At 35.6% G+C, this 10,358-nt stretch overlaps 2 protein-coding genes and 1 long non-coding RNA gene across 5 annotated transcripts; 1 reads left to right on the top strand and 2 right to left on the bottom strand.

The window, feature by feature from the left end:
• LOC107896881 (probable serine/threonine-protein kinase PBL7) lies at positions 1-3,521 on the bottom strand. Its single transcript, XM_016822178.2, has 6 exons — positions 3,061-3,521; positions 2,324-2,562; positions 1,959-2,094; positions 1,040-1,298; positions 782-914; positions 1-578 (listed from the first exon to the last, which is right to left on the bottom strand). Exons 1-6 carry the CDS (start codon positions 3,242-3,244, stop codon positions 348-350), a joined length of 1,182 nt encoding a protein of 393 aa, XP_016677667.1. The 5' UTR covers positions 3,245-3,521; the 3' UTR covers positions 1-347.
• Positions 3,522-4,250: 729 nt separating this feature from the next.
• On the top strand, positions 4,251-5,679 carry LOC107896880 (uncharacterized). Of its 3 annotated transcripts, none has more exons than XR_001683915.2 (3): positions 4,304-5,005; positions 5,119-5,186; positions 5,269-5,679. It is a non-coding gene; the product is annotated as an uncharacterized lncRNA (long non-coding RNA). The 3 variants fall into 3 exon arrangements; XR_001683914.2 differs by having other exon boundaries at positions 4,335-5,005; positions 5,111-5,186; XR_005903348.1 differs by lacking the exon at positions 5,119-5,186 and having other exon boundaries at positions 4,251-5,005.
• A 1,029-nt stretch (positions 5,680-6,708) lies between these two features.
• Positions 6,709-7,665, bottom strand: LOC107895580 (uncharacterized). The gene is made up of 2 exons (XM_016820839.1): positions 7,350-7,665; positions 6,709-7,190 (listed from the first exon to the last, which is right to left on the bottom strand). Exons 1-2 carry the CDS (start codon positions 7,663-7,665, stop codon positions 6,709-6,711), a joined length of 798 nt encoding a protein of 265 aa, XP_016676328.1.
• Positions 7,666-10,358: the final 2,693 nt, after the last annotated feature.

Below are 10,358 nucleotides of genomic sequence, written 5' to 3'. Positions count from 1 at the left end.
TTGGTTTTAGGCAACATTTCTGAAATGAGTTTTATTAGTTTCTTGGGGTCCTGCATATAACACTAATATATATTCAACCAAGAAAGATGGGATATAGCTTTGTTTCAACCCCATCTACCATCCTTGGCTTCAATTGGTTTATAAGATCGATGTAATGTTTGTTGACCACAGCTTTAACACAGTAGAGATATCTGCGGTTGGGGCTTTCTACTGATAAGAGTTAACCATATTATAGCAGTCTAGACTTTCATCTCTAAGTTCAGCTAAGGACATTTGAACTTCGGTCTTGATTATTCTCATAACCCTACCTAACAGGGAATGTATATTGGGATGTAGGGGACTTTGCACTATTGGAAGCTCGAGCAGCCACCAACGTTGGCTGTTGACCTGTGTGTTTTCACCAGCGGAACCAGCGACTGGACAACATCTGCCATCAATGGTCTGTAGTCAGCTTCTGGCTGCACACACATAGCAGCAATAGCTGCAACCTGAATCACTTCTTTCATTGAGTATTGACCTTCTAGTGTTGGATCCATTATCTGGACGACCTTCTCCCTATCTGTCAACTGAGGCAAAGCCTGTGCCATATACAACACGCAAAAACTGAAGAATGACAGATAGAAACAGATGCAAGAATTCACCAGTCACAAAACAAAGAGATTAATGAGGAAAAATAGACCAGTGTAGAACCTTAAGTAAATAACATAAACTTAACCATCATAGAATAACTTACAAGACTGAAAAAGGATTTATAGCTCAAGATAAAAGAACTGAAACTCACCCATGATACAAGAACACCTTCCCCATGAGGTCTCTTTGCATCAACTGGTACTCTGCCTGTAAGCAACTCCAAAAGAACAACACCATAACTATACACATCTGATTTTGTAGTTAGATGTCCAGTTAAAGCATATCTGCACAGCAAGGCAACCAAACCCAATATAAAACGGGGCAGTTATAATTTGATAAGAAAACCATTAAGTATTAAATTAGCAACAATAACCCCTCCAGTTTGGAGTAAGAGTTTGTTATTTCATACTCAGGAGCAACGTATCCCTGGGTGCCCAATACTCGAGTTGAAACATGTCCGCCTGCTTTGTCTGATCCAAGCTTGGCCAATCCAAAATCAGAAACTTTGGCATGGAAATTTTTGTCCAAAAGGATGTTACTGCTCTTAAAATCCCTGTGAATCACAGGAGGGCTAACGTGTTCATGGAGATATTCTAATCCCTTAGCCGCTTCCAGAGCAATTCTCAACCGGGTTTCCCAGTCCAGTTTTAAGTTTACATTGTTAGAACCTGCATTTTGAATGCAACCAGTAAATCAGTTGTTATGGATACAGCTCTCCTATATCAATCATTCTTCCCAACTGAACTAAGCCTGATCTTGTTTCAAAAAGGATGAGTTTTGACATCATGATGTTACTGAGCTCTTAAAATAGTCACTGATAGAGTGAAATTCAAGCTTGTACATGATCTTGATTGATGAAACTTAGATTAGGCATCTGACAAATGAATAAACAAACATCATTCAAAAGCAGAACACCTAGATAAGCTCTAGCATTACTGAAAACTCAAGATCATTTTAGATAGCCAAAAAGGACTAATGATTTTTTTAAAATGTCAAATTCAGAAGGATTTTAGTCATCAATCCTTCCACTCTTGCTAAGACAAGATTTTACAATATCCCAAATTTCAAGATTTTACAATATCCCAAATTTCTTTCAGGGCATTCCCATTTGTGCTTCACTTAGCTTTGGAAACTCCCCATAAGTGCATGAACATTTGTCAATTTAAAAAAAGTGGAAAGCAAGAGTTGCAGAAATGTGGTGCAAATAATACCACCCAGCTTTTATATGCGAAGATAAATCTTGATTGGAATAATAAAAAAAGCTTAATTAACAGCTCATGCACATTGAAATTTTAATAAACAAAGGCTACTACTAAGTACTAGCTTACCATTAATGGGATACAGATGTTCCTGCAGACCACCATTTGCCATAAACTCATAAACAAGCAGTTTACGACTACTATTTGAGCAATACCCAATCAAATCCAACAAATATGGAGAACGTAGACGTTTCAGCAGTTCCACCTACAATTGTGTATGGTCAATCAATTAGTATAAAATCAACTTAAAATAAAAGGAAAGTTAACATAAATGATATCATCACTTTATTAACTCATTTTATCCATTTTTTCCAGAAGAAATATAAAGAATTAGGTAAACAGAATGTATATTGTCGACGGGTTAGCATGGCACATTTGAAATACAGATATCAGAACACCAGAAAAGTACACTTAGAACAGTATTCATAGCAGACCTCCATTTTAAATTCTTCTTCTCCTTGCTTCCCTGCCTGATCCATTAACTTCACAGCAACTTTTCTGCCATTACTAAGCACTCCCCTGTACACGGACCCGAACCCGCCATGGCCAACCACATTAGACTTGCTGAAACCACCAGTGGCTGAATGTAACTGCTTAAAAGTAAAGACATGAAGCCCTTCGTCCGTAGCAACTTCAAGATCGGTACAGCAAGCTTTGTCCTTAGAATCAACCACTTCAGAGACAAAAGACCAGCAATACATCAAGTTGCATAAAAGGGAACATTAGGAACCGAGTCATGCTAAAGCAACAAGCTCACTTTATTGATGATTACTTATACTACAGGCCCTGACTACAAACCATCATAAGTCCGAGTCCCCAAAGACCCAAAATAATCATTGTCAAAAGGGTATAATCAACTTACCATCTTTTGGGAAGTACTTCATCGCGGGTACGAAATTAAAAAACCAAATAAAGGTAAAAAGAACTATATAAGAAACAGAACAAGATGAATCAAATATATTTTTCCACCTTTTTTTGACAGGAAAAAGAGGGAAGAACAAAAGATGAACTAGTCCTTATGAATAGTACACAAAGGGAATGCATTTTCCCCAATAATCTTCCTATATTCACATCTACTACACCGTCATCATAACCAACATAAATATACAAGAAAATGAAAGCAGAGAAAAGAAAATAGTGTAGTTTATTTAAAATATTATGTAGACAGTACCAGTAGAGTGGGATTTGGAGCGCTTAGAGAGGACCTTGTTACGAATATAACAATAGTAGCTAAAAGCCACTAAAAGCGAAGCAACAGCCACTGAAGCAAGCACTACAATGGCTACCAATGCAATGCGTTCTTTCCTCCTATAATACGAATATGAAAACTCAGGATCTTCCCCTCCTTTCTCCATTTTTGTTCTCCTTTTTCCCTTTGAAACCTAGCTCGCCTCCGACTATAAGAAAATGCTGGTCTTATTTGAACTTGGAGATTCCCCCCCCCCTCTCTCTCTCGCCTTTCTTCTCGCTGTGTCAGACACCAGGGTCAGTGAGTTTTACTTTACTGTTTTTTTCTTCTCCGACTAGCGCGCACACAAAGAACTTTTCCTTTTAGTCCTTTCCTTTTCTCTGCATTTGCATTTCCTACCTCAACTTAAATCATACTTTTCAAGATTACCACATATATAAAGTTAAATATTTATATTTGATGCACCCGTACTTATTTATATATGTATACTTCACCATTCAATCATACGATACCACTATTACTGACAGTACGTTTGGGTGGGCATGAATAGCCAACCCATTTCGATTCTAGGGAAATGATTATTTCGTAATTTGGTTTAATGAATTCCTTATTCAGTTGAATTAGAATCTTTGACAACGAATGACTATTTCACTCAATAATGAATAACATATAATTCAAGAGAAATTCTATCAAACTTGAATTGGTTTTTTCAACATCATTCTCGCAATTGGGGTTTTGAGCCTTTAAATTCTAGAAGTCAACAACTAACCAAAATGAAGGATTGGAGCGATGGAAGCTAAAGAGATAAAGTAATATTAAAATAAAATGGTAGGTTTTTAATAATATTTTTAAATATTTAAATATAATAAAATAATTTTTAAATATGATTTTTATATTTATTTGTAAGTTTAATAAACTAAATATATTGTTAAATAATTTTTTTATTATTAAATATAAAATGTTAAATTATTTATTTTCAAATATTATTTTTGACATAATATTTATAATGTTATTCAGAAATAAATCATATTTTTATAAATAATATATTATACTATTAAATATATTTATAATATATATTAATAAATTATAATATTAAAATTTTCTACATATATTATTTTTATTATTTTTCTGAATTATATTAATGAATTTTTTTGAAAGAATTCAGACTGGGCTGTATACTGAATAAAATAAAAGTACATAGTAAAAGTCCAAAAGCAAAAGAGAAAACCAATCAGCACCTAAACAAGACACGGCCTGAAACTAAAAAGGCTCAAAAACTAATTAGAAAATATCTAGATATTTATCAAACAGTCAAAAATTATAGATTGATGAACCTAATTAATGCCCAGTCAGATCATACTGTAAACCGTCGTATCATCAGAGTACCTTTCAATTTTCTTTTGACGATTCAGCTTTTAGGAAAGTTTATCCTTTCAAAAACCATTTCTCCGACTTTCCTTTACTTTCCTTTCATTTCTCTGTTTCCCCTCTGTTATCAATCTGGCTCTCGTCTCTGATCCATTCTTTGTTGAATCTCAGCATACACCGGAACCCCCATTTCCAGGTACGTCTCCTCCTTCCTTCTTAAAGTTTCCGTTGTTATTACATGCGCAAGGTTGTTTGCAGATCTTATTGTACGTTTGAAAAAGAAGCTTCTCGATCTGTTAATGTTTTGTTGTATATCGTGTATATAAGCTCCTATATGTGAACGATCTTGACTTTTGGTTGTGCATTTTTTGATTATCGTGAGGGAGTCGCTTTCTATTATCACCTTCGGCCATTGTTGTCCCACTCCTACTTTGACCGCTTTTCTACACGCTATTGCTTCGGCTGCAAATGCGGAAGATACCCCGTGGTTGATCTCTGAGTAGGAAAGAAGGACAAGCCTTTCCTCGTCTCTGACCACAACCCCTGAGGCAGATTTATGGTGAGTCGCATCATACTCACCATCAAAATTTATTTTAACGAATTCGCGATGTGGGTAGCTCCACTTTCTTGTTTCCTTTCCCTTAATTGACCTTCTTATTTCAAGCCCATTAGGTTCAACAATATAGTTGTTGATGAAGTCTGCTATTTGTTGCCCTATAAAAAATAGATCAAAAATCCAGGTAATCCACTATAAAAAATCCATGTTAGGAACCAGAATCAAATTCTGAATTTTTAATAGTGACCAAACTTCCACTGTGACAGGACATTTGCGAAAAATATGGTCGATTGTTTCAGCACTTTCACCGCACCGAGGGCAGTTTGTGTTACTGACGAGCTAATGCTACTGCATATTAACCCTTGTCGACAAATAATTCCATGAGATTCTCCATATTGTAACCTTAATTTTGCTTGGTAGATTAAGGAGCCATAGTTTTTTGTAAAAGTTCATATAGCCTGTTTGTAAAGTGTAAGCTCTAGGAATTTCCTCCAAAGCTTGTAATAGTTTATTGTAATAGTTTATAGGCACTGCGAACCGAAAACTCACCTGAATACTCACCTCACCAGACCAAGAAATCTTCGTGAGGTGTGCGTGCTAAAGGGATACGAAGGATTTTTCCAGCATCATCTGCGGAAAATTTATTGTTTATGAAATCTCACTTCCATGTTCTCTCATTACTGTTGATCAACTCATTGACCTTAACATCTTGCATGGCATTAATAACTGAAGATAACTTAAAATTAACAGCATCTAGAATCCAAGCATCAGTATTGATATATATACTTGTACCTGTACCGACCTTCCAATACATGTATTTTTCCAAAACACCCTTCGCTGTACACATGCTTTTCTATATGTAAGAATCGGTTTTCCCCAATCGAGAATTTAAAAAATTATCATTCGGAAAACACTTAGCTTTAAACACTTGCGTAACTAAGGAATTCTGGTTTGTAATAAGCCTCCACCCCTGCTTAGCTAATAGTGAAATACTAAATTGCACTAAATTTCTAAAGCCCATTCCCTTCTCATCTTTTGATCGACACATAAAATTCCATCGGCACTAGTGAATCCATTTCCTTCCCTGACCGTTTTGCCACTGGAATTTTGTGAAAATATTTTCCAGCTTCCTACATAACGATTTTGGTAAGAGGAAACATGACATAGCATAGGTTGGAATTGCTTGAAGAATAGATTTTATAAAGACCTCCTTTCCCCCTTATGACAGTAGTCGTGTATTTCAGTTTTCAATTCTCAGCTTCACTTTATCCTTGAGATTCTGAAAAGCTTCATTCTTTCGCCTGCCTATAACAGTAGGGAGTCTTAGATATTTTTCCAGATTGGTGGAGCATCGAACAACTAACATACTCGAAGTTTCTGCTTTGTCTCTTTCAGTTGTATTTGAACTATAAAAAATTATCGATTTACCAAAATTCACACATTGGCCTGAGCACTATTCATATTCTCTTAAAATTCCTTTTAAAATTTTTACCCATTTATGTGTCGCTTCTCCAAACAGTGTGCAATCATTTGCAAACAGTAGATGTGATATTTCTGGTCCTCTTCTTCTAGCTCTTACTCCCTTCATGGATCCCTACACTTTTGACATTCTTATTAGCAACGAGAGTCCTTCACTGCATATCAAGAAAAGAAAAGGACTAAGCGGATCTCCCTGACGAAGCCCTCTGGTGGGTTTAAAAAACATCTCATCTTCTTCCATTGACACTCACTGTGTACGAGACTGTGGAGATGCACTTCATGATTAAAGTCACCCACTCCACTGCAAATCCCATTTGAATCATAACTTTCTTTAGAAAAGCCCATTCAACTCTGTCGTAAGCTTTGCTCATATCTAGTTTGACTGCCATAAGCCTCTTTTTCCCAATTCGTTTTTGACGTAGTGTATGTAGGAGTTCATAGGACACAAGCACATTGTCAGTAAGTAGCCTTCTAGGGATAAAAGCACTTTGAGCCTTGTCAATACATTCTCCAATTACTCCTTGAAGGCGATTAGTGATTACTTTTGCCATAATTTTGTATAAAACTGTGTATAAGTTGATAGTTCTGAAATTAACAAGACTCGTGGGATTTGGTAGTTTAGGGATAAGCACAATGTCTGTGATATTTATAGAGTTTATATCTCTTCCCTCATTCAAAATTCCTAAACAAAAATTTTCAACATCTTTACCTACAATGTGCCAGAATTTTTGAAAAAATAAAGCTGAAAAGCCGTCACAACCAGGTGTTGTAGTGGGCCCCATTCCTTTCAAAGCTAAAAATACTTATTCTTCTGTAAAAGGTACTAATAAATCTACATTAATATCCGATGAAATATTAGAATTAATACATTTTAGAAGGTGGGATAAATTGCCAATCCCCCATGAAGAAAATAAGTTCTGGAAGTAATTTGAAGTTGCCTTATTAATTGCTATTTCACCAAAGATATCCCTCTCGTCTTCCGTTTCCAGCCTAGTAATAGTGTTAATTCGTCTACGAACTAAGGCATGTTTATGGAAAAAAGCAGAATTTTTATCTCCTAATTGAAGCCAATTGGCTCGTGCCCTTTGTTCCCAGTACATTTCATCTTTATCAATCTCCATATTGAGTTGAATCCTAGTATCAATCAGTTTTACCAATGTGTCATCATCTCTATCCCTTGCCATTAACTCGTGTCGTCAAGTTCTTTCATGAGCTTATTCTTTAACCCATCACTGCCTCTCTTTATTGAACTTGCCCACCTAATCAATCTAATATGCAACCTTCCAAGCTTTTCAACAATAGTTTCATTCGATGATTCCTACGAGTTTTAATCTCTTGTTCAATAGATTCCTCCATTGTCCACCATGCCTCGAACTTGAAACTTGGGCTTCCTTTAAAAATTGTCTTTTTATTAGTATTAATAAGTAAGGGACAATAATCTGAAATCGAGTATGCTAAGTGATAAATAGCTCCTTTTGGAAAAAGATGCATCCATTTTTCATTTGCCATGCCTCTATGCAATCGCTCTTTAATATTTATTTCTGGTAGATTCCCTCTTTCCTATGTAAACCACCCCCCGAATACCCCACATCCATTAATTGACATTCTTTTAAAACCTCGTAAAAAGCTTTCATTCTTTTTCCTCCCTCGGTTGACCTTCACTTTTTTTAAAAGAATACAATATTTCATTAAAAGCACCACATACTAACCATGGATGGTTTTGATTTTGACCCAACCTCCTCAACAAATTCCACGAGTCATCCTTATTAGTAATGTAAGGCAAACCATAGAACCCTGTAAATCTCCACTCTTGATTAACATTATCCTCTTTTACCAGCACGTCAATATGGTTTTTAGATAAATTGTTTAGTCGAACCGTAATTTCTGCTTTCCATGCCAAAGAAATTCCACCTCTAGAGCATTTTGCTCCAACATCAATACCATTCTCGAAACCGCATCTCCTCCTAATTCTTTCTATACGCTTTTCATCGATTTTGGTCTCCATGAAGAAAACCATTTGGGGTTTATGTTGCTTTAGCAAAAACTGAAGCCTTCTTATTGCCCGTGGACTCCCCAATCCACGAACGTTCCAACAGGTAGTTTTCATTGTGTCCGGTCGACTTGCCATCTGGCAGCCGTCCATCTATCTTGATTGGTAATACCACATTGCTTGAGATTTTCTGTCACCAAAAGTGAGTTCCCGTTGTTGTGAGAATCTTGGTCATCAAACTTCACTCTTTTTGCTTCCACTTCGCAAGAATTTCTATTTCTGTCATCTTCAATTTCTATATCCTCTGATTTTCTCTTTCTCAATTTACTCTCTCCATTTCCACTCTCCATGTCTCTTTTTGTCTCTAATCTCTTTCATATTGGCTTCCTGATTGGCTTCGATCTTCCTTCGTGATTATTGATTTCCCCATTCTCGTTTTCTTTTCTAACTATCGCTCTCTCCTGCATCATCATTGCTGTCACCTTTCCTGTGAATTGTGCACCATCCTGACTATTCTGGTCAGTATCAGTATTACCCTTTTCTTCAAAAATTGGCTTAAAGATTTTCTCTATACCATCTGTATATGAACATTGAGTCTGCATCTTTTTTGAAAAGGCACTAAACTTTAAACTCTCCTTACCATTAAAATTTACTTCTGCTTTTAGTGCTAAAGAAAAATGAAGATCATCTCTAATTTTATTTTTTTCTACAGGAATTGACTTAAGACATTCAGTGAGCCCGTGCCCCATCATTCCACAACCAAAGCAAAAAGTTGGTAATTTTTCATATTTAGAAGGAATCTAGGACTTACACTGATTTTCTGTTGAGACGAAAATACCCTGCGTAAGGGTTTTAGTACATCTAATTGCACTCTAAGTCGACAGAAATCCCCATTAATTTCAGATCTCATAATACCTCCAAAAGTAGCCCTAATAGCATGCATCAAATTTTTTTTATCGAATTCTGGCAAGCATGGACGAATCTTAATCCAATATGGGGATGAATTAAGCCGAATCTAACTCCTTTCCATCGATGTAGTTAACTGATCAAAGAGCACTAGATTTTTCCTAAATAGCCATGGTTGTACCTCCATAACTGTCTCCAAATCTTCTCCACTATCAAACACTAACAAGTATAGGTTCTGCCCTGCCAATTGGATCTCAAATTTTTTCTTCGTTTTCCAAATACTTTTCATCTGTGCCCTAAAACTATCTGGATTATAGGATTTTTTTGTCCAAATAGTGCAGATTAGGGTTGGCTTCTCGCTTGGTACAACCTTTGAACTTTTAACCGATAACTGAATGAGTTCTTCTGCTAAAAGAGAGATCTCATCTCCTACAAAACTCTCATCACCACCACTTTTCTTCATCCCAAGCCGCAGGATAAACTGTTCCTCTAGGATGCTTAAGCAAAGCACTATTGGCTAGGGTTTTTTTTTCAAAGTTTTTTATAAAATTTGATCTTTATATTAATGAAATTAAATTTATATAAGCATTTAATTATAATAGAATAATAAAAATACCATTATTTAACTTAAAGGTAATTTTGTCATTTAACATTTATTACTTTTTTATTCCTTACCATCAATCTAGCCAACCCAATAGCCTAATACTATTACTTGTGTATTTCATTTAATCAACCAAACAGCATAATTTATTATTTTTTATATTTCATTTTTACCGTATAGTTATTAGATTCTTTATTTATTTCATTTCATTAAACCAAACACATATAAGTAATTAGATTTAGGGTGGGTTTGGATAAACGATTGGGTGCGGTGCGTTTACCTTATTTTTTGTCTCACTCTACAATATCTAATTTCACAACCATTACTGTTTTTACACTAATCTTATGTAAACACACCACCCATCCAAACACATCTTTAGA

Source organism: Gossypium hirsutum, chromosome A10 (assembly GCF_007990345.1).
Source record: "Gossypium hirsutum isolate 1008001.06 chromosome A10, Gossypium_hirsutum_v2.1, whole genome shotgun sequence".
Lineage (NCBI taxonomy): Eukaryota > Viridiplantae > Streptophyta > Magnoliopsida > Malvales > Malvaceae > Gossypium > Gossypium hirsutum.
The sequence above is the reverse complement of the archived record's forward strand: the minus strand, read 5'-3'. Positions and strand labels throughout refer to the sequence as shown.